Source organism: Myxocyprinus asiaticus, chromosome 3, assembly GCF_019703515.2.
Source record: "Myxocyprinus asiaticus isolate MX2 ecotype Aquarium Trade chromosome 3, UBuf_Myxa_2, whole genome shotgun sequence".
NCBI lineage: Eukaryota > Metazoa > Chordata > Actinopteri > Cypriniformes > Catostomidae > Myxocyprinus > Myxocyprinus asiaticus.
The window spans coordinates 52,837,936-52,863,193 of record NC_059346.1 but is presented as its reverse complement, the minus strand read 5'-3'; the positions used below and the strand labels follow the sequence as shown (position 1 = coordinate 52,863,193).

Below are 25,258 nucleotides of genomic sequence, written 5' to 3'. Positions count from 1 at the left end.
CTTGGTTTTATATTATGTTATCTAATCCAAAAACATCTATACATTTTCAAGTGTGAAAAAGTGTTTAAAGTTATATTTCAATAAAGGCTTTATGTTTAAATACTGTCAATGCTATAAGGAATGCCTTGCGTTTAGGTTGTGTTTAAACATTTCTTACTAATAGTATGTCTTGGTAAAGGGATAGTTCTGGCAAAAATGTAATCAGTATGTCATCATTTGCTCACTCTCACATTGTTCCAAGCTTATGTGACTTTTTCTGTGGAATACAAAGGTATTAAAGGGATAGTTCACCCAAAAATGAAAATTCTCTCGTCATTTACTCATCCTCATGCCATTCCAGATGTGTATGACTTTCTGTCTTCTGCTGAACACAAACAAATATTTTTAGAAAAATATTTCAGCTCTGTAGGTCCATACAATGCAAGTGAATGGTGACCAGAACTTAAAAGCTCCAAAAAAAAAAAAACAAAAAAAAAAGGCAGCATAAAATAATCCATATGACTCCAGTGGTTAAATCACTGGTCAAATCCAGTGGTTAAATAAGTGTGAGTGAGAAACAGATCAGTACTTAAGTCCTTTTTATTATAATTCTTCACTCTTGCTTTCACATTCTGAAAATTAAAGTGGGGATTTATAGTAAAAAAGTATTTACTATAAATATTGATCTGTTTCTCACCCAAGGTGATTGTATCACTTCAGGAAACATATATTAAACCACAGGAGTCGTATGGATTACTTTTATGCTGCCTTTATGTGATTTGTTTGGAGCTTCAAAGTGTTGGTCACACATTCACTTGCATTGTATGGACCTACTGAGCTGGAATATTCTTCTAAAAATCTTCATTTGTGTTCTGCAGAAGAAAGAAAGTCATACACATCTGGGATGGCATGAGGATGTAAATGATGAGAGAGTTTTCATTTTTGGGTGAACTATCCCTTTAAAATGTTACGTTGGTAGGATGACCATTCACTGTCATTGAATGAAAAAGGATTAAATGAAAGTGAATGGTGTCTGTGCTATCAGTCCCTAACATTTTGCCTAACATCTTTTGTGTTCCACAGAAGAAAGTCGAACGGGTTTGAAAAGACATGCGGGTGACTAAATGACAGAATTTTCATTTTTGGTGTGAACTATTCCTTTAAGGCCACGAAACGCTCCAAGTAATAAGCTTGAATATTTAGACACAAACTGTGTATGACATTTCTTTATTGCAATTCCAGGAAAAATACCAAACCCTGAACAAGACAGCATCCAAAACACTGATATTCAATCCTATTCCAAAGAGAGATGCAGTTCAATATCATGACTAACCACACATTTCAGAAGACCACAGTGCAAGAGAAAAGCCACCATCGCCTCTATTGCTCAGACCACAGAGACATTACACTTGAAAATCTCTTTTGTTTTCAAAAGGGACTGTTTTTGTAGTTTTTTTAAAAGAAAAAAAAAAAAAGCAACATCACTCTGACAAATTTTAACATGCAGAATCTGATTGAGCAGAAACTGGATTTTTATTGGACTGTTTATTAAGGGCCTTAGTAGAGAGGCCATATACATTTTCTAAATTTCTTTTTTTCTTCTTTAGGAAATTTTAACATATTTGAATAAATTCCAGCAAATGCACTTATGCCATTGTCATTCAAGGCAACACCACAAGAATTACCTGAACCAAGACCTCCACCACAGCAAATATTAAAGGTTCACGTCTAGGGATAAAAACATTATGGTAAAGTTTAATACCATTTATTCCATACTTATCATTAACCTTGACATATTATTGGAAAATCTCCCTAAAAAGATAGTCTTAAACATGGGGCAACAAACAACCTGCTTAAAATGTGCTGTACAGTCTAAATATTAGTATATAAACACACATTACTTAATTTAGCTCTGTAACTGGTGTTGGAAGGTGTTATCTGCATTACATTGATATGAAAGAATATTAAATAACTTGCAATATTGAAATACAAAAGCAATTTTGGATCCCATCATACAACAGTCCCCAAATAAAACACTCCCCAACAAAAAGGCAGCTTTAAAGGATGACTGTACTTCATTCATATGGTGGTATGAACATGCAATCCCCACCGCTTTAACCAAGTTTTTAGTAAAAAAATGAATACATTTGCTTTGTAATCTGAGATTTGACTCATTTCATGCTCTTTGAAAATGAAAAATGGAGCAACTCAAAAGTAGAAAAACATTTTAACACGACAATGCAAACAAATACATTTGAAAATATTTATACAAATAGTTAATGCACAAAGAATGTATATTGGCATGGGCAACTGTGCACCAGCATCATGGGACAATAAAATAAAATGGGTATCTTGAAAATGTTAAAAAATATAACAAGTACAAAAATATATATTGTTATACCTCCAACGATTTGATCATTTTCAGAAAATCTGTCCATCTCGTATCCAATTCATGTTGGACTTGAATAATGCTGTTCTTTAATTTAAAGGGAGGTTAAAATGTACCCTTTAGGAGTGATATGCAGTATTGTTTTCATAGAATACCCTCTAAAAGCAAAAAATGTAGATTATTTTCATATTCAAGCCATTCAAAATCATTGATTAATGCTGCTTTCATATTGTGACGGCTTTACTGTAATCATGGGATGATAACTCAAAGATTCTACTCTGAGCTTTTCATGTCCTCAGAGAAACTGTTTTTATAGAAACATTCATAATGCCAAAATGGATCCATGTACAGCTTACTATTAATATGAATTCACCTCCAAGTATTCTTGCAAAATGTTTAAAAACAAAGAAAGCGCTTCAGGTAACACAGGCTATAATAAAATGGCATATCAAACAGAATTATGTGCAAAGTAACTTTTAGGTTCTTTTTACATGACGTCACGACAGTCAAATTGGAGCTTTCATGAATTGCAAAGTTCAACGGAGACGTTTTTACTAGTTCTCGTAATTGCGGTAATTCCGACACGATGTGAACGCTCCATAAATAGACGAAACAGAAACAGTGGAACATACTCAAAACATGGACACAAACAATAGCAGTTATTTATTCAGATGACCATGCAGAATTTCAGAGAGCAGGATGTAGGTTGAATGACCATCTTTACATGTCTCCGAGTTTGTGTTAGTGCAAACAGTCCGACGGAAGAGTTTAGCATGCGCAAAGGGTTGCTTTGCGATGCTGTAGTATAGAGACATTGGGTGTGCGTTTGGGACTCTTGGTGCTGCTGCGTTTGAGTACGGAGCGCTCAGTCCTTCGGCGGGAGCTGCTGGGGGTGAGAGGGCTGCGTCTGGGCCTCTTCCCCAACGGACTGCACACATCAGGGGGGGACAGGGGCACCTCTGGGGTCCGGTTGGCCTCGCTGGGGCACACAGTCAAAGCAGCTCTGTCACTGAGCTCAATGTAAGGGAGGTTTTCCTCTAAAGGGGATTCTGCACTAAGATCAACTCCTGATAAACCGTTTCTTCTCTCCAGGGCTGGCAAAGACTCGCTGCTGGCTGAGGACAGGTCTGGATCTGGAGTCTGCAGAGGGAAAAATGTATGGTCATTTTGGGTTTTAAATATTTCTCGTTATTATATAAAAACTTCTAATTAGCAGTGTGGGAAAAGCTACTCAAAATTTAAAGCAGTTACATTAGAGGGGCCTGGGTAGCTCAGCGAGTATTGACGCTGACTACCACCCCTGGAGTCGCGAGTTCGAATCCAGGGCGTGCCGAGTGACTCCAGCCAGGTCTCCTAAGCAACCAAATTGGCCCAGCTGCTAGGGAGGGTAGGGTCACATGGGGTAACCTCCTCGTGGTCGCAATTAGTGGTTCTCGCTCTTAACAGGGTGCGTGGCAAGCTGTGCCTGGATCGCGGAGAGTAGCATGAGCCTCCACATGCGGAGTCTCCGCGGTGTCATGCGCAACGAGCCACATGATAAGATGCGCGGATTGATGGTCTCAGAAGTGGAAGCAACTGAGACTTGTCCTCTGCCACCCGGATTGAGGTGAGTAACCACGCCACCACGAGGACCTACTAAGTAGTGGGAATTGGGCATTCCAAATTGGGAGAAAAAAAAACAAAACAAAAAAAAACAAAAAACAGTTACATTAGTCAAGCTACCACATTTTAAAAATGTAGATAGCTAAACTATTCAAAAAATTTACATTTTTCATTCAAGTTCATCCCTTATCAGTACTCACTAACACTGATAATTACTATGAAGACAAAAATAAAGGCAGTTCTCTATTGAAATCGCTACTTTACATTTATCCATGTCCAGCAAACAAGTCTTAACCCTTACAAAAATTTTATTACGGTACTTTGATATATAATCTCACTGACCTGGAAGTTATGACTTCCGTCATGTCCAAATTGAAATGACTGAACTGTTACCGTGTTTTAATGTTGTACTTAAGGCTCCAAAATGGTCAGCAATTTAGGGGTAAGCATCGAAAACCAACTCAATTTCACCGACCACATCTCAAATACAGCTCGATCATGTAGATTTACGCTCTACAACATCAGAAGCCTGTGGTCGGCTAATGAGCGGCGCCTTGTTGTACCAACACATAGAGGCACCAAATCACTTTCCTGGACTTTCGGCATCACTGTACCTGGGTGGAGGAACAACCTTCCGAAGTCCATCTCTGTCTTCAAAAAAATGGCTAAAGACACAACTTTGACCAGCATTTGACCATACACTTATAATAATAATAATAATAATAATAAATTAATTAATAATTGTTGCACTCTAATCTCTGTCTTGGCTAGTGCTTTTCTGATGCAACGGAAACTTTGTAATGCAGCACTTTTCGTGTTACGGTCTTCTTAAGATAAATCGCTTCTGTTGTATCCTTCCTCATTTTGTAAGTCGCTTTGGAAAAAAGCATCTGCTAAATGAATAAACGTAAAAGTAAGGCTCCTAAGGCTTAAATCAGGCAGTGCAGTTACTGAATGGTTGTTCATGTGATAATGTGAAGTTAAAAATAGGCCTACACATTACTAGTTATGTTGTAATCAATTTTATGTTGAAAAAAATTAAAGGTTTTAGCACATTCGTTATGTTTAGAATTTGTATTTAATATATAGTTACAGTAGGACCATTTATTGGATTGGATATTGCTCTTTTTTTTTTTTTTTTTGGCATGTTCCTTTTGGAAGAACTCTGTTAATCTGATTTGTTATACCTGCTCTGTTGAAATCTGAAATTATCTCACAATTTGACAACAAATTGTGGAGGGCAGTAAAGTTGCATTTTAAAAAAAAATAAAAAAAAATAAATAAAAAAAATATCTTAAAATTAATAATCAATAATGGAACCATTAAGGAATCAGAATCGTTAAAAGGATTCCCATCTCTAGTTAAAAAGTAGGAGAAAGTAACAGGTATGGAAAAGTTTTAAGCTGCGCACAAAAGGAGAACAACAACTCAAAGACAAAATACAAATAAACCAAGCTTAATGTCTGGTCTTCATCACAACTTTACAATAGTGTAAAATGTGCCGTGGCTGCTCTTTTGCATTCTTTTGCCTTGTTCTTTATTTTTCATTTCCCCTCTATCAAAATCATAACAGCACCAGCAGGGCAAACAGGAACAAAAGATCAAAGCAGCCTCCCGAAACCTCAAATCCACTCCACTTAAAAGGATTAAAAACACAAACATCTGTCCACTCTCCAGAGCAAAAACAGCCGAAAGCAGCTGGAGGAGTCGTGCTTCAAACACGCTGGAGCCAAACAAACGCGGAGACATGGCTTCCATCGGAACAGCTCTGACAATGGAGGCCTCAATAGGGAGTCAAAAAGAGAGACAAAAAGAGTGAGAAGATAAAGACGCTTGAAGGAAAGCAAGCAGGGCTGATGAACAGCATGTCTGAGTCTCTTTTTGTGGGCACAGAGCCAAAGTGTGGCTAACATGAGGAGGAACTCAATCAATGGGCTTATCGGAAAGATTCTGATTGGTTGTGCGGTCTGGACAGTGTAAAGACATCTCTTGAAGTTCAGGCTTTTCATGAACTATTGTTTTTGTCTACTAAAGTCAGCTAAAAACAGCACATACACGTGCAAGAACAAGTTTAAGTGTTTTCATATTAGTAAATAGATTATTTCGGAGCTGTGGCCTAGTGGTTAGCATGTGTTCCACAGTGGTGCTCATACAGGTGATAGGATTTCAATTCTGGCTCATGTCACTTACTGAATACGTTTATATGGACATCAGAAAGCAGCTTATTGTGAGAAAGCAGGTTATTGCAAGAAAGCAGCGTTACGGTTTACATGCGTACTCTTTACTCCCGTATACATGCAGCTCGTTCAGTAAGCAGCTTTCTCCACAGCAACGTAATTTTCCCATGACGCTTATGTAAATAACAAAAATGGCATCCGAAGGCGGCTTTCGTTTCCTTAAATTTTCATTGCGCTACGCACTGGAACTGCGCTACAATAGTGCGTTTCCCCACTTACAAAAACTCTGGGATTCCCCCAATGTATATATGAGTGCATATACGCAAACGTGAGGGGCTGTCGATATTTTACATTGGTGTGTATAAATGAGTATAGTTTTTAGTGCATGTGCTTTTCTCACTGTACTCCCAGAAATGTTGAACTCTTTTAGCTTGTTGACTTGTTGTATGGCTCCATCCGGTCTGTTCACGTACATGCACACTCTTTAAAAACCTGTATCAACATCTACATATGAAATTCTCATCACATTTTAAGCAAATATCGAAATGCCAAGAACATAAAAATGCGTTTTTCTGTCTCATTTTCCAGTGTTATTGCATTATGTGAGCACTCCAAAAATACACTCAGACTGTCTTACTGACTCGCACTGCGGACTACGCTCAGAGCACCTCCTGAAGAGCGCATGCAGAATATTAGCTTTGATTCTGAAGCGCATTGATGCACGCCCGTCTGCAGAACAAATGTTCTTGGTCGCTACCGTTTCATACACGCAGTGTTAATGACAAGCAGTGACAAAGAGGAGACACCCGCATACTCTGTTTCTGTGGAGATGACTGAATGAAGAAACATTTTCAAATACACACAAAATATCAAAGGTTTTCCTTTATGCAAAATAATGGCTGGTAGATTTAATCAGAGAGCCTTAAAATAACATGCGAAAGTGAAGAATTTTGGACAAGAATATTTAACTATTGTGTAATATACAGTGGTGGCCAAAAATATTGGCACCCTTGGTAAATATGAGCAAAGGCGGCTGTGAAAAATAAGTCTTTATTGTTTATCCTTTTGATATTTCATTCAAAATATTCACAAAAATATATCCTATAATGTATATCAAACAATTGCAAACACAACTCAAGTTTTATCAAAAAACAAATATTTTTGTAAAATATTTGTGTGGCACAATTATTGGCACCCTTTTATTTAATACTGTGCAACCTCCCTTTACCAAGACAGCAGCTTTTAGTCTTCTCCTATAATGCATAATGAGGTTGGAGAACACCTGGCAAGGGATCTAAGACCATTCGTCCCTACAGAATCTCTCCAGATTATTCAAATTCAGAGGTCCATGTTGGTGGACTCTCCTCTTCAGTTCACCCCACAGGTTTTCTATGGGGTTCAGGTCAGGAGACTGGGATGGCCATGGCAGAACCTTGATATTGTGGTCAGTGAACCATTTTTGTGTTGATTTTGATGTTTGTTTTGGATCATTGTTTTGCTGGAAGATCCAACCAGGGCCCTTTGTAAGCTTTCTGGCGGAGGAAGCCAGGTTTTGTTTTTTTATCTGTTGGTATTTGATAGAGTCCATGATACCATGTATCCGAACAAGATGTCCAGGACCTTTGGCATAAAAAAAGCCCCACAACGTTAAAGATCCTCCACCATATTTAACCGTGGCCATAAGGTACTTCCATATGGCTACCTCTCTGTGTGCGCCAAACACATCTCTGGTGTTTGTTGCCAAAAAGCTCTATTTTTGTTTTATCTGACCATAGAACCCGGTCCCATTTGAAGTTCCAGTAGTGTCTGGCAAACTGAAGATGCTTGAATTTGTTGTTGGATGAGCTTTTTTCTTGAAACCCTCCCAAAAAACTTGTTGTGATGTAGGTGACGTCTGATTGTAGTTTTGGAGACTTTCTGACCCCAAGACCAAACTAATTTTTGCAATTCTCCAGCTGTGATCCTTGGAGAATTTTTGGCCACTCAAACCATCCACCGTGCTTGGAGACAACATAGACACGCGTCCTCTTCCAGGTTGATTCTTAACATCTCTAGTTGATTGGAACTTCTTAATTATTGCCCTGATGTTGGAAATGGGCATTTTCAATGCTTTAGCTATTTTCTTATAGCCATTTTCCACTTTGTGAAGCTCAACAACCATTTGCTGCACATCATAACTTTATTCTTTGGTCTTACCCATTGTGACTGAAGACTAAGGGAATTTGGCTTGTGTGTTACTTCATATGCATACCCGTTTTTAAACAGGAAGTCATGGCTGAACAATTTCATGTTCCTAGACACCCAGGTGTACAATTTTTTTTAAAATATGAATGGGAATATACTTCAGATATATTTTACTCATAAGAATTTCTAGGGTGCCAATAACTGTGCCACACATATTATTTGTTATGTTTGCAATTGTTTGATATCCATTAGAGGATATATTTTTGTAATTTTCTTTGAATAAAAGATCAAAAGGATAAACAATAAAGACTTGTTTTTCACAGCCTTCTTTGCTCATATTTAACAAGGGTGCCAATATATTTGGCCACCACTGTAATATAATACACTGCCTGGTCAAAAAAAAAAAAGTAGCTGATTGGATTCAGTGATTAATATGTTTCAGCTGGCAACAATTCTTTTAACCCTAACTGATGCAGTATGTAGCTTCTAATTTTTTAAACAACCATGTCGGAAGACATATCCCGTGGTCGTGGAAAAGATGTTACTGTGTTTCAGAAGGGGCAGATTATTGGCCTGCATCAAGCAAAGAAAACAACTAAGGAGATTATTGAAATCACTGGAATTGGGTTAAGACTTGTCCAACGCATTATTAAAATCTGGAAGGATAGTGGTGAACCGTCAGCTTCGTTGAAGAAATGTGGTCGGAAAAAAAATCATGAATGATCATGATCAAGAGATCACTAAAACGCTTGAAGTCACATCGTAAAAAATAAATAGTAGAACTCACAGCCATGTTTATTAGTGAAAGTAAGAGCATTTCCACATGCACAATGAGATGAGAACTTACAGGATTGGGACTAAACAGCTGTGTGGCCACAAGAAAGCCACTTGTTAGTGAGGCTAATCAGAAAAAAACTACTTCAATTTGCTAGGGAGCATAAAGATTGGACTGTGGGGCAATGGAAAAAGGTTGTGTGGTCTGATGAGTCCAGATTTACCCTATTTCAAAGTGATGGGCGCATCAGGGTAAGAAGGGAAGCGCATGAAACGATGCACCCGTCATGCATAGTGCCCACTGTACAAGCCTCTGGAGGCAGTGTTATGATCTGGAGTTGCTTCAATTGGTCAGGTCTAGGCTCAGCAATGTTATGCAGCAATAAAATGAAGTCAGCTGACTACCTGAATGTACTGTATGACCAGGTTATCCCATCAATTTTCCCTGATGGCAGGGGCATATTCCAGGACAACAATGCCAAGATTCATCGGGCTCAAATTGTGAAAGAGTGGTTCAGGGAGCATGAGGAATCATTTTCACACATGAATTGGCTACCACAGAGTCCTGAACTTAACCCCAATGAAAGTGTTTGGGATGTGCTGAAGAAGACTTTACGGAGTGGTTCGACTCTCCCATCATCAATACAAGATCTCAGGCAAAAATGTATTCAACAATGCCACAACAAATGTGCCCCGTAATCAAAGTTAAAGGCGGTCCAACGAAATATTAGAGTATTCAACTTTTTTTTTTGGCCAGGCAGTGCATAATATAATATATTACAATATAATATAATTCAGGTTGGTTGGGTTCTAAAAACAATTGTGTTAATGTAAAATGGACCAAGACTAAAGTTGACCAAAAAGAGAGACATTAAGTATTTGGAAATAAAATATAATAAAATATTTTTCATGTCATTCTAACCCTGTGCAATATTTTTCAAGTTTTTAAAGTCTTAAAGGAAATCATATATCCATATTTTATTATGTGATTCCAAGTTTTATATGAATAAATAAATTCTTAAGGTGTATGAGGCGTGAGGATTTGTATGACAATTAATCATCAAAATCTTGAAAGCCCTAAAATAAACAATTAATCACCATAATTGCAATTGATCGTCAGCCAAATTTCATAATCGTGACAGCCCTAACAGTACATCTTTAGATCTATGTTGTCTCGGATTATCTGGGAACTGTGTTAAACACCCGTTTCTTCTTTTACCTTGATGAGAGGCGTGTTGGATCGGGACCCTGTTGCTGGGTCACAGTGTGGACCCTCTGCCAGGCTGAGTATCACCTCGTCTCTGTGCATAGATAAGTGGGGTTTGCCAGGCTCAGGCAGCGCGATAACTATGACGCTAGTGTTGTCTGCACGGAGCATCCGCTGACGCCATCGCATCAATGCATGACATCCTAGTCGCCGCGCAACTGACATCCCAAAAGGTGCCTGGAGATTATAAAACACACATACACACACACACACACTAGTTCACGCAAACATGAAAAATCTCTCATCATTTACTCGCTCTCATTTTGTTCCAAATCCATATGGCTTTCTTTCTTCAGTGAAACATATGAGATATTACGCATGTTAGTCTCAGTCTCCATTCACTTTCATTGCATCTTTTTTTCATACAATGAAAGTGCATGGTGACTAAGGCACATCATACAAGACAGTCATACAGGTTTGAAACAACGAGCTATATGTATAGTTTTCTCATTAACAGTATATATATGGAGGTAGAGATGAGGTAATTTTTTTTCATACCACAGCTTCATCATGGCTCTGGCACACAGTCACTGCCTCTTGAGGCGGCACCATGTTCCAAAGCCCGTCACTGCCAACGATGATGTACCGATGCCGTCTAGGGTCAAGGGTCACCACACTGGTGTCAGGTTCTGGAGATACCACAAACTCTCCACTGTAGAAGTCATAACTCCATAGATCACCTGCACAGATATATTTACAAAGAGATTTGCAATACAGGTACCCATGCTTCATGAAAAATATCTACTTTGTGATATTAATTGCCTATATTGATATCGAGGCCCACACAGAATCTGAACTCCCGATAGCTACATAGATTTCCACAGAATTGGACCACCTGACATTTATAAAGTTCTACACTCAAAAAAATAGCTCTTTGGTTGAACTCGATTCAGTCATGGAAAGTGGTTTGGCGTGTTTGAAATGAGTTTTCTTAACTTAAAATTACTACGTAATCTCAACACAAAAATTTTGTGAAGAAAGAACCTAGTTGAACTGAGTAAACCCAACAAAATTAGACATGTCAATGTAACTCAAATAAATCTCTTATTTCTTTATGTACTAACTAGAGAATGTGAATGTTACCATGTTAATACATGCATGCTCGGAAGCACTACAGCGTGAAATTCAGTAACTATGCTAAGGTTAGCACAGCAATCGCTTAATGAAGTGGGCAATCAAGTTCATGTGCGATATCCATCTGTCCTCATCATTAGCTCAAGCTCCACTATTCACCATAATGGTAACCCCCAAAACTCAGAAACTCTTCTTAATCTCAACATAACAAAACATTAAAAACTTATAAGTATCCCCCTTTATGTACATCTTGCACAAAAACACATAAAACACTTCATTTTAACATTTGCTCTCCTTATCGAGTCCCATGCAAAGCATGCTGGGAAATAGAAATCCCCTGCCCAGTTTCATCAATGCTTCATTAACAAAAAGTATTCATGTAGTCCCAACTTAAATGGATTAAATAAACTTCTATTTTACACATTTAAATGTTTAGAACACAATGAAATCAAGTTGACAACATTTTCTAGAATTGTGCTTTTGTTCATTTTAATTAAGTAAATTGAACATGCAGCAAAAATCCTTTTTGATACCTCACTCTTAAACTACCATTCACACTGACAGTGATTTGCAATGACCAAGCAACCACAAGTCATTCTTTTTCAATGAGAGTTGGCGATCTGAGGCAATGTGATGCAGCAGTGACCGCTGGCAACGAGACAAAGTTAAGCAGAGTTCAATCTTACGCAAATATGTAGCGAAGCAATGGGAGTGAAGACAATGGAGATCACATGATCTGCTACCTGATACAGTTGGATATAGCATATAACTTTACAGTGATCACTGTCAGTGTGAATGCCCCTTAACTAACTACAAAAAGTGAACAGGTATTGAATTTGATTCAGTTTTACAGGGAACAAATTGTGTATAATTGTTATAATTAATATATATTTTTTCCAAGTGACACTGTCTTGATTTTTACCCAGAGCTCTGGCGACAGCGAGGAAGGGGATCTGGTCGATCGGGGTGCTTCTCCTAACAGGGCCGTTGTGGGTTAATCTGGGTCTCTTCCACACAACACGGTTCACTCCAGACTTTTTCACAACACTAGAAACAAAAAAAACAAAAAAAATCACAGAGAGAAAATAATTACGACACTAAGTTATGACTATGTTGGTAAGTTGATGTGTTTTCGGACGGCATGTTATCCAAGAGAATGACTGCTAATTGAAAGTCATTGAGTGTGGCAGTGACTTGAGCGTGTCTCACCTGCCTCCCAGTCCCTCAATTCTCTGCTTCTCTTTCGGGAGCTCGGGCTTGTGGTCTTGCGTGACCTCCACAGCTTTGATGACTTTATCAGAAGGATCTTCTCTCACGCCAAGCACGACAGACGAGTCACCGACATGAGCCACAAACATGCGGTCCCCTCTGATGACCACCACACTGGCTGTAGTGCCCGAGGTGCTGGGGAGGCCAGTTAATGTCTTTGGCCACTCAGCTAAAGAAGAGATACTGGGTTAATTTAAACTGAAATTCATTTAAACCAATTCACTTTCATTGTGTATCACTAGGTGGCAACAATGTGGAGAAACGTGATGGAAAAAGAAAAGAAGATGATGTGCCACTGTGTAAATAGCAGGCTAATTGGCTAGCTGTATGTTAAGCTAATAGGCTAACCAGTTAGTTTGTGAGCTAACTGGAGAAAACAGAACAAAGAAATGTTTAATTTCACAGTTTATATCTTCAGTTTAATAATATAATGTGTGACATAATTTAAAAGTTATTCTTTGTAGAGGTCGTCGACCGATATTGGATTTTATCATTTGCCAGGTGATGGGCTGATTAGCTTTTAAAATCAATTTATAGAATGATTAATAAAAATGTTCTTAGTCTTTCCTTTCCTAATAATAACCAGAAAAAAAATGAAGATTTGGTACATAACTCTGGACATTTTTTTTTTTTACTATAAACAAGCCTGAAACACACTGGGGGCTCTTATTTTGAAATGATGTAGATTTGGCCCTGTTCCAATGCTCTGTATTAAGTATTAACTTATTATAACCTATACATTCACCAGATGAAGGGTTTTGTTTATGTATATGACACCAGATAAGGTTTAATGAGGAATAAGGTGTACTATACATTATATATTATATAGGTTTATTCATATACACAAGATATGAAGTTGGAAATGCAATGTATGTGCTGATTTCCACATATTTCGCATTTTTCTTTGCTTGCTCCAAATAAGAACACTTGATTATCTAATAAACAATAAAATATGCATTATACAAAATTGGATAAATATAGTCAATGATGAGATTTAGACACAGCAAATCCACATGTGGTGTCAGTGATTGTTTTATTTCACTTCTAGAGGCCACTGTTACACTGTAGAATCCTTCAGCGCCAGCAACAGAGGAACACAGTGGAAAAAACAAAAACTATCTAAATAAAAAAAAAAATTTAAAATTTTTTTACTTTCTATAAAGAAATTATCGGCACCAATTAATCGGTAAATCCGAAAGGCCTACATCGGTTCACCTCTAATTCTTTGTCATATTTACAAAGTTAAGACATCATGAATCATTCATACCCAAAAATGAAGATTCTCTCATCATTTACTCACCCTCATGCCATCCCAGATGTGTATGACTTTCTTTCTTCTGCTGAACACAAATGAAGATTTTTATAAAAATATCTCAGCTCTGTTGGTCCATACAATGTAAGTGAATGGTGACCAAAACTTTGACGCTCCAAAAGCACATAAAGGCAGCATAAAAGAAATACACACGACTCCAGTGGTTTAATATATGTCTTCTGAAGCAATTTAATTGGTTTTGGGTGAGAACAGACCAAAATATAACTCCTTTTTCACAATAAATCTTGACATCTGAAGTCTCCTTCTAGCGCTCTGCGCTTGCGGAAAGCAATTGGAAGTGTAACTGAGCTTGAAATCATGATCATGCCTAGAGACCGCAATTGCAAGATGTATGCCAACAATGAAAAATATTTATATTAATGTTCTCATCCAAAACCGATTAAATTGCTTTAGAAGACATGGATTTAAACACTGGAGTCGTATGGATTACTTTTATGCTGCCTTTATGTGCTTTTTGAAGCTTCAAAATTTGGGTCACCATTCACTTGCAATGTATGGACCTACAGAGCTGAGATATCCTTCTAAACAATTTTGTTCGTATTCAGCAGAAGAAAGAAAGTCCTAAACATATTTGATGGCATGAGTTTGAATAAATGATGAGAATTTTCATTTTTGGGTGAACTATTTCTTTGTGCAAATAAACTGCTAAAATTGGATGACTAAACAGAAAACAGAAGAAACTACCATTTTAATCTTATTTTTTTATTATTATTATTATTATTACAAAGTTAAAATTTGAGTAAATAAAGTGCTTAATAAAAGTTTATTTATTGTTTAGCAATTTGAAGTATATGTTATTCACTATATTAAATTGTGTGATGTAGTGACATTATTAAATAACGGCATCAGTCTTTAAAAACCCATATTGGTCGACCACTAGAAGAAAGAAGTCATTCGGGTTTAAAACAACATTAGGGTACGTAAAAGATGACAGAATTTTCTTTTTAGAGTGAAATATTCAAGAAGAACATGCGTTACAGATGTCCATGGATACCCAAAAAGATACTTCTATACATCTTAAAGGGATAGTTCACCCAAAAATTTTAATTCTCTCATCATTTACTCACCCTCATGCCATCCCAGAAGTATAGGCCTGTAGCGATTATTAAATAATCATCTGATCACGGTTATTTGATCTGTGCACTTCAAATTCCAATCACATTTTAATCCCAAAATAAGAGAATTTGAAGTGAATATATAAATGCCATCAACGGCGCGTTTGTGTCCATAATACTCCAGTGGTTAAATCTACACTGATCAGCCACAACATTAAAACCACTTACAGGTGGGGGCCTGGGTAGCTCAGTGAGTAAAAACGCTGACTACTGAGTTCGAATTGAGAGTCGCGAGTTCGAATCCAGGGCATGCGGAGTAACTCCAGCCAGGTCTCCTAAGCCATCAAATTGGCCCGGTTGCTAGGGAGGGTAGAGTCACATGGGGTAACCTCCTCGTGGTCGCTATAATGTGGTTCTCGCTCTCGGTAGGGCGCGATGATTTGTGTGTGGATGCCGCATAGAATAGCGTGAAGCCTCCACACGCACTATTTCGCCGTGGTAACGCGCTCAACAAGCCACGTAATAAGATGTGCAGACTGACGGTCTCAGATGCGGAGGCAACTGAGATTCATCCTCTGCCACCCGGATTGAGGCGAGTCACTACGCCACCACGAGGACTTAGAGCACAGTGGGAATGGGGCATTCCAAATTGGGGAGAAAAAAAACAAAAAAACAAAACACTGACAGGTGAAGTGAATAATATCGTTACAATGAATAGCTCTAACTCGTTACAATGGCACCTGTCAAGGGGTGGGATATATCAGGCAGCAAGTGAACAGTCAGTTCTTGAATTTCATGTGTTGGAAGCAGGAAAAATGGGCAAGTGTAAGGATCTGAGTGACTGTGACAAGGGCCAATTTGTGATGGCTAGACAACTGGGTCAGAGCATCTCCAAAACGGCAGATCTTGTGGGGTGCTCCCAGTATGCAGTGGTTAGTACCTACCAAAAGTGGTCCAAGGAACGACAACCGGTGAACCAGCGACACTGGCTCACTGATACACGTGGGGAGCGAAGGCTAGCCCGCCTGGTCCGATCCTACAGAAGAGCTACTGTATCACAAATTGCTGAAAAACGTAATGCTGGCCACGATAGAAAGGTGTCAGAACACACAGTGCTTTGCAACTTGCTGCGTATGGGGCTGCGTAGCCGCAGATCGGTCAGAGTGCCAATGCAGACCTTTGTTCACCGCCAAAAGTGCCTACAATGGGCACGTGAGCGTCAAAACTGGACCATGGAGCAAAGGAATTTTTTTTAGTTTTTGAGTTTCAAGACAACATTGCAGTTTTGTTTGTTTTGTTTACAGTTATTATGTTTTTTGTCTTGGATGTTGTCTGCCTTAATGTATACGATAGACAAACACTTTTGGACATTGGTTCTGCAACTGCACACCGAAAACCGGACTTCCAATTCCTCAATGCTGACCCACTGTTTACAAAAAACCAGTGGAGCCCTTTGTCTGGGCTGCCCAGCCACGGAAACGCAGAAGGAAAAGGGGAAATAGAGCCGGCATTCTCATCAGAGTAAGACATCGCACAAATCTACCCCCGCTACCCAGTATTCTACTGGCAAATGTTCAATCTCTGGACAATAAGCTCTGCGAGCTGAGAGCGCAGATCTCTTTCCAACGAGAGACGAGGGACTGCATTATCTGCCTTACAGAAACTTGGATGTCTGCGGAGATTCCAGATTCAGCCATCGAACCCGTGGGGTTCTCCGTGCACCGAGTGGACAGAGCGAAAGACCTCTCAGGTAAAAACAGAGGTGGTGGTGTATGTTTTATTATCAACAAATCCTGGTGTGATCAGAGGAACGTACATTCTATCAAGTCTTTCTGCTCTCCTGATCTGGAATTTCTCATGCTTCTGTGTCGACCATTCTGGCTACTGAGGGAATTCACAGCGGTCATTATCACTGCTGTGTACATCCTGCCACAAGCTGACACAGACTGGGCACTCAAGGAACTGTATGGGAATATAAGTGAGCAGGAAACCGCGCACCCTGAGGCCGCATTCATTGTGACCAGGGACTTTAACAAAGCCAGTTTCAAATCAGTCGCACCAAAATACCACCAACATATCAGTTTCAACACACGAGGGGACCGGGTTTTGGACCATTGCTATTCTCCCTTCCGGGATGGCTACAAATCCCTCCCCCGCCCACCATTTGGCAAATCAGACCACTCTTCCGTTCTCCTTCTGCCCGCTTACAGGCAGAAACTGAAACAGGAAGCACCCACCCTCAGAATGATCCAGTGCTGGTCGGACCAATCAGATTCTATGCTACAAGACTGTTTTGATCCCGTGGACTGGGAGATGTTCCGGTCCGCCTCTGATGACGACATCGAGGTTTACGCTGAAAACGTCCACCATTGTGCCTGTACCAAAGCAATCAAAAATCACTTGCTTAAATGACTGGCTCTGACCCCCATCATCAAAAAATGCTTTGAGAGGCTAATCAGAGATTACATCTGCTATGTGCTGCCTCCCTCACTGAACCCATTGCTGTTTGCATACCGCAACAACCGCTCCACTGATGATGCCATTGCATCTACAATACACACTGCTCTCTCCCACCTGGAAAAAAAGAACACTTATGTGAGAATGTTGTTTGTAGACTACAGCTCAGTATTCAACACCATAGTGCCCTCCAAGCTTGATGAGAAACTCCGGGCTCTGGGCTTAAACAGCTCGCTGTGCAGCTGGATCCTGTACATCCTATCATCAAGCAGACGCCAGGTGGTCAGAATGGGCAGCAACATCTCCTCATCACTGGAGCCCCGCAGGGCTGTGTTCTCAGCCCACTCCTGTATTCCCTGTACACACATGACTGTGTGGCAACACACAGCTCCAATGCCATCATTAAGTTTGCTGATGATACGACGGTGGTAGGTCTGATCACTGACAATGATGAAACAGCCTACAGAGAGGAGGTGCACACTCTGACACACTGGTGTCAGGAGCACAACCTCTCCCTCAACGTCAGCAAGACCAAGGAGCTTGTGGTGGACTTCAGGAGAAAAGACAGAGAACACGGCCCCATCACCATCAATGGCGCACCGGTGGAGAGAGTCAGCAGCTTCAAGTTCCTCGGTATCCACATCACAGAGGAACTCACATGGTCCGTCCACACTGAGGCCATTGTGAAGAAGGCTCATCAGCACCTCTTTTTCCTGAGATGGCTGAGGAAGTTTGGAATGAACCACCACATCCTCACATGGTTCTACACCAGCACTGTAGAGAGCTCCTGACTGGCTGCATCACTGCCTGGTACAGCAATAGCACCGCCGACAACCGCAAAGCCCTTCAAAGAGTGGTGCGAACTGCCAGACACATCATCGGAGGTGAGCTTCCCTCCCTCCAGGACATATACAGGTGCTGGTCATATAATTAGACTATCATCAAAAAGTTGATTTATTTCACTAATTCCATTCAAGAAGTGAAACTTGTATATTATATTCATTCATTACACACAGACTGATATATTTCAAATGTTTATTTCTTTTAATTTTGATGATTATAACTGACAACTAAGGAAAATCCCAAATTCAGTATCTCAGAAAATTTGAATATTGTGAAAAGGTTCAATATTGAAGATACCTGGTGCCACACTATTATCAGCTAATTAACTCAAAACACCTGCAAAGGCCTTTAAATGGTCTCTCAGTCTAGTTCTGTACGCTACACAATCATGGGGAAGACTGCTGTCTTGACAGTTGTCCAAAAGACGACCACTGACACGTTGCACAAGGAGGGCAAGACACAAAAGGTCATTGCAAAAGAGGCTGGCTGTTCACAGAGCTCTGTGTCCAAGCACATTAATAGAGAGGCGAAGGGAAGGAAAAGATGTGGTAGAAAAAAGTGTACAAGCAATAGGGATAACCGCACCCTGGAGAGGATTGTGAAACAAAACCCATTCAAAAATGTGGGGGAGATTCACAAAGAGTGGACTGCAGCTGGAGTCAGTGCTTCAAGAACCACTACGCACAAACGTATGCAAGACATGGGTTTCAGCTGTCGCATTCCTTGTGTCAAGCCACTCTTGAACAACAGACAGCGTCTGAAGCGTCTCGCCTGGGCTAAAGACAAAAAGGACTGGACTGCTGCTGAGTGGTCCAAAGTTATGTTCTCTGATGAAAGTAAATTTTGCATTTCCTTTGGAAATCAGGGTCCCAGAGTCTGGAGGAAGAGAGGAGAGGCACACAATCCACGTTGCTTGAGGTCCAATGTAAAGTTTCCACAGTCAGTGATAGTTTGGGGTGCCATGTCATCTGCTGGTGTTGGTCCACTGTGTTTTCTGAGGTCCAAGGTCAACGCAGCCGTATACCAGGAAGTTTTAGAGCACTTCATGCTTCCTGCTGCTGACCAACTTTATGGAGATGCAGATTTCATTTTCCAACAGGACTTGGCACCTGCACACAGTGCCAAAGCAACCAGTATCTGGTTTAAGGACCATGGTATCCCTGTTCTTAATTGGCCAGCAAACTCGCCTGACCTTAACCCCATAGAAAATCTATGGGGTATTGTGAAGAGGAAGATGCGATATGCCAGACCCAACAATGCAGAAGAGCTGAAGGCCACTATCAGAGCAACCTGGGCTCTCATAACACCTGAGCAGTGCCACAGACTGATCGACTCCATGCTACGCCGCATTGCTGCAGTAATTCAGGCAAAAGGAGCCCCAACTAAGTATTGAGTGCTGTACATGCTCATACTTTTCAGTTGGCCAAGATTTCTAAAAATCCTTTCTTTGTATTGGTCTTAAGTAATATTCTAATTTTCTGAGATACTGAATTTGGGATTTTCCTTAGTTGTCAGTTATAATCATCAAAATTAAAAGAAATAAACATTTGAAATATATCAGTCTGTGTGTAAAGAATGAATATAATATACAAGTTTCACTTTTTGAATGGAATCAGTGAAATAAATCAACTTTTTGATGATATTCTAATTATATGACCAGCACCTGTATATACCAGGAGGTGTGTGAAAAAAGCTCAGAGGATCATCAGAGACTCCAGCCACCCAAGCCATGGGCTGCTCTCACTGCTACCATCAGGCAGGCGGTATCACAGCATCAGCACCCGCACCAGCCGACTTCACGACAGCTTCTTCCCCCAAGCAATCAGACTTTTGAACTCTTGATCTCTCACAATCAAAATACGTCAGCACTGCACTATATTAATCTTACACTGGACTGTCATAATTATATTCTCTCTTAACAACACACTGGCAACTGACTATCAACCGACAGCCTGAATGTCAATACAGTACAATACAACCTACTGTATATTTTATATATACTTTATATACTATTTTTATTGTATGTGTATTCTATATTATGTGTATGTGTGTTCTATATTATGTGTATTGTATACTGTACATTGTATATTATTATTGTGTTGTGTAATTATGTGTATATTAGATATGTAAATTGTGTTGTGTAAATCTGATGTTTATTGTAAATTGGTATATGTCTCATCACTGTCATGACTGCTATGTTGCTCGGAACGGAACCCAAGACTTTCACCCACTGTTGCACGTGTGCATATGGTTGTGTGACAATAAAAGTGATTTGATTTGATTTTGATTTGGAAGAAGGTGGCCTGGTCTGATGAATCACGTTTTCTTTTAGATCATGTGGACGGCCAGGTGCATGCATGTCGTTTACCTGGGGAAGAGATGGCAGCAGGATGCACTATGGGAAGAAGGCAGGCTGGTGGCGGCAGTGTGATGCTCTGGGCAATGTTCTGCTGGGAAACCTTGGGTACTGACATTCATGTGGATGTTACTTTGACACGTACCACCTACCTAAAGATTGTTGCGGACCACGTACGCCCCTTCATGGCAACAGTATTCCCTGATGGCAGTGGCCTCTTTCAGCAGGATAATGTGCCCTGCCACACTGCACACATTGTTCAGGAATGGTTTGAAGAACATGACAAAGAGTTCAAGGTGTTGACTTGGCCTCCAAATTCCCCAGATCTCAATCTGATTGAGCATCTATGGGATGTGCTGGGCCAACAAGTCCAATCCATGGAAGCCCAACCTCACAACTTACAGGACTTAAACGATCTGCTGCTAATGTCTTGGTCCCAGATACCACAGGACACCTTCAGAGGTCTTGTGGAGTCCATGCCTCGATGGGTCAGAGCTGTTTTGGCGGCACGAGGGGGACCTACACGATATTAGGCAGGTGGTTTTAATGTTGTGGCTGATCGGTGTATGTCTTCAGAAGCAATATGACAGGTGAGGGTGAGAAATAGATTATCCTTCCTGCCCAATAGGTGGCGATATGCACAAAGAATGCGAATCGCCAATAAACAAAAGATGAATGTAAAAGTGAAAGTGCACATTTATAGTAAAAATGGACTTAAATACTGTTTTTCTCTCACACCTACCATATCACTTCTGAAGACATGGATTAACCTCTTAACGACGGGTGTTTCAAAAATGACCCACTTGCATATTTGACATCCAATATATCACTTGAAAGATCTGGGTCTCAGGATTTTATATTTTAAAGCAATTTTGACAATCGCAAAGTTACAATAAAAAGATTTTATTAAACATGTCAAGAGTGAAAATCAAAACACGGAAAATTAATCCGGAAGTTGTTATCTTTATTGTCTTCCAGCCAAACACAGATGAGCCCAATCCTCCAAACTTCGGTATGCTGTTCATTGCAAGAGTCCAGTAAATAAAATCCATTAGAGATTTTAGTCCAAATATGTCCAAATATAAATAAATATTGAACAATCTGTCTTTGTTCAGGTTTTACATATTCAACACGTTTTCATTCATATGTCCATTCTCTGCGAAATCTTGCCCTCTGTGTAGTGTTTCAGTAGCAAAATACCCAAACACGATATTTGGGAGGGTCTTACGACCCTTATGAGCCCTCCCTCAAAATTTTCTGTGCAGTTGTGATTGGGTATTACTCAAAATAGCCAAACAGGGCAGTCAACACGAGTGATGTAAAGATTTGCGTCATCCATGTTTGTCTCTGGATAAGGCCGGCCAATGAAAAGCTAGATCATTTTTGACTGATGGGTCGTGTAGCTAATGAAAAGATGAAAACAATGATATGAGGGTTGTATATATCCCTGATGCCGATTTGCGAAGGTTCAGAGTGGAAACCATGGACTGTGTTTGCGCTTTTACGCAAGGTGTGCAGTTATAGCGTGTTACTGCCGTACTGCTGCCAAAGAACTCGGCTTTTGGACCCACGATCTGATCAACCCTCCTCAGCTTCAGTCATCATCACTGAGGGTATGGAGAACACATGCTCCCGACTGCATTTTTTCACTCAAATTCCCTGTTCAACTGCACATCCAGGGGACTTGGACATGTAATTCAAGCCGAGATGATCCATCCTCCCTGGCTTCGCTCACCGTGAGTTAGAACCCAGAGCACACACGCTCCCAATGCATTGACTTAGTCATTTTTTTCCCACTGTTTTCGTTCAATTTGCATTGGGAGCAAGTGTGCTCCAGGCATCACTGACGATGAGGCAGTGGCTAAAGACCCTGGGTGAATGGCAGAGCAAAAGCTCTGAAAAATGACTAAGTCAATTTACATTTGTATGGGGGGAAAAATTAACAGAAGCATCTTTATTGTATGTAAAAGTTTATTTTCATTGCAACATTTCAAATTGCAATGTTCTTTTCACATTGTTTATAAAATGCATAAATAATATGGAATGCATTATAATATATTCCTAAATAATAATAATTAAAAAAATGATATCTTCATGTATATTTTGGTTTGTGTGGTATTTTTTACATTGAAATATAAAAAAATGGTGTGTTTTGAACCACTTTGATCATTGGTTTATGAAGTTACTACAAGTGGTCTATTGGCGCCACCAAGTGGCATTTTTTGGGGGAAGTACACTTACATAAATCATTATAGAACAAAGAGTTTTGGTCATAACGACTTCAAAATTGTGTCAGACCTTCATCAGACATGTGGATTTGTATCAGATGTGTTTTTGGGGAACTGCACATAGTCTTGCATATTTAAAAATAAAAAAATATTTTATAAATAATATTTGCGGTCACTATTCAAAATATTTGAATCGCTCTAACTAATTTTTTAAAAACTACAATGATACATTTTTAATCTTGAATAACAAATGTCTACTACAAGTGTCTACTTTCAAATGAGCCCAAGTTTGTGTTTGTAGACCAAAGGGTTCAAGAACTGGAAGAGTTTATCTTTGGGTATGTCGTTTTCAAGCTCATGCACAAAAAGAGGCTGGATGTCAAGGGGTTTAACCACTGGAGTCGTATGGATTACTTTTATGCTGCCTTTATGTGATTTTTGGAGCTTAAAAGTTCTGGTCACCATTCACTTGCATTGTATGGACCTACAGAGCGGAGATATTCTTCTAAAAATCTTCGTTTGTGTTCTGCAGAAGAAATAAAGTCATACACATCAGGGGTGGCATGAGGGCAAGTAAATGATGAGAGGATTTTCATTTTTTAAATGACAAAAAGTGAACTGTTTTTATATTCCTGAGTAAATACTCTCTGCACACCCTGTCAAATCAATCAACGCATGCGCAGTGCGACCCTTCCAACCGATTTTATTTTATTTTTTTTAGCTTTTCAACAGTAAATACATAGCGTGGCGCCCTATTTCAAAAGTGTATTAGCCCGACAACCAAACTACATAATCGCAGCCGCCGTGTTCAACTTTATGCAGCTTATAAACATAATAACTCTAGTAGCCAGGTTTTAAAATCCACTGACGAACAACCAAATAATCAGAGCTGCGCACAACGCAGAAAGACACTCAGTAAACAAACTGTGCTGTCATTCAGCATAGAAAATACATTTGACTTACGTAGTTTCTTCCACATTGCATGATGACAAGCGATGAAGCCCTTGCGAATTGCGGCGCTAACTTTCCTGTAATCCTTCGACCAAAAGCCCCTTTGCTTCTTGAGAAAGTCCCAGAGGTGATCTCGAGCGAACAGCGCGGCTTCTCGCCCGCCGTGGCCGTCGAACACGGCGAAGAAGGCGACCGATCTCCTGCTGTCCGGTGCCGCCGGTTCAGTCCCGGACTCCTCCATGCCGTCACTCGCGTCAGTCGACAGTGTGTTGCTCCACGTTACCGTTACGGGAAACGGCTTGTTTGTGCAGTCAGGCGGGTCGCTTTCGGAGTCAGGCTCTTGGTCCGGCTTTGCATCGTCGGTAGGCTCGAGCTCCACGATCACCTCCGTTAAATCCTCCATGTATTTCCGTCCTCCTTGTTCGGAGAATACGCTCACACGCAGCGATAGGTCGGGATTCATGGCCGATCTAAAAGATTAACTTAACTTAAAGACTGCGAAATTGTGGTTAAATGGGTTTCGTGAACATTAAAATCATTTATTAATCGAAGCTCGCCTTTTGTTTATTTTCTAAGCTGCCTGTCTTCTTCCTGTCCGTCAGTCTCATAGTAACGTACAGTGCGATAGAGCGCCATCTGTTGGGCAGGAGTGTTAGGTACAATGCAGTCTCTAGTATTAACAAAAAAAGTATCATTTTTAACAATATTTGTCAAAGACCTGTATATGCAGCATAACAATACAACTATCCAGTAAAGGTGCCCGTTTGTAGATACGTTCAAACGACTTAAACACATTCTGTGACACTTCAGTTTGAGACATAGAACATCTGCAGAGACTATTTAGCACCACTTCTATTAAAATTAATAGAGCTGTTCAGCCCTGACGTCAATTTGTAGGCAAACCCGGAAGTCTATTTCGCCATGGGTTCCATCTGGATTTTCCTATGGGTTTTTATAATGGGGTTTTTCAACTTATGAGTAAAATAAGGTCTGTGGTAAACATTACTTGACAATACGTGGACGTATTGTTCTACAAGATAAATGACACACTTTCATATTTCAAACTTGAATTTTGAGGCCGCCCTGTTTTGTATGAAGTATGTAATTCAATATGGCTTCAAAATTCACATTTGAGGTATTATCTTTAATTTATGTTGTAGAACAAAATGTCCACATATCGTGAAGTAATATTTACTACAGACCTTATTTTACTAATTAGTTCAAAAACCCCATTATAAAAACCCATAGGAAAATCCTGAGGAACCCATGACGAATAAGATTTCCGGGTTTTTGGACTACAACCTGAACAGCTCTATGGGA

The 25,258-nt window shown here is 39.8% G+C and overlaps 1 protein-coding gene across 1 annotated transcript; it reads right to left on the bottom strand.

Annotated features, from left to right (window-relative positions):
* Nucleotides 1–2,570: 2,570 nt before the first annotated feature.
* LOC127426864 (protein phosphatase 1D-like) lies at nt 2,571–24,727 on the bottom strand. Its single transcript, XM_051673915.1, has 6 exons — nt 23,951–24,727; nt 12,656–12,884; nt 12,369–12,493; nt 10,871–11,052; nt 10,325–10,549; nt 2,571–3,508 (listed from the first exon to the last, which is right to left on the bottom strand). Exons 1-6 carry the CDS (start codon nt 24,399–24,401, stop codon nt 3,137–3,139), a joined length of 1,584 nt encoding a protein of 527 aa, XP_051529875.1. The 5' UTR covers nt 24,402–24,727; the 3' UTR covers nt 2,571–3,136.
* Nucleotides 24,728–25,258: the final 531 nt, after the last annotated feature.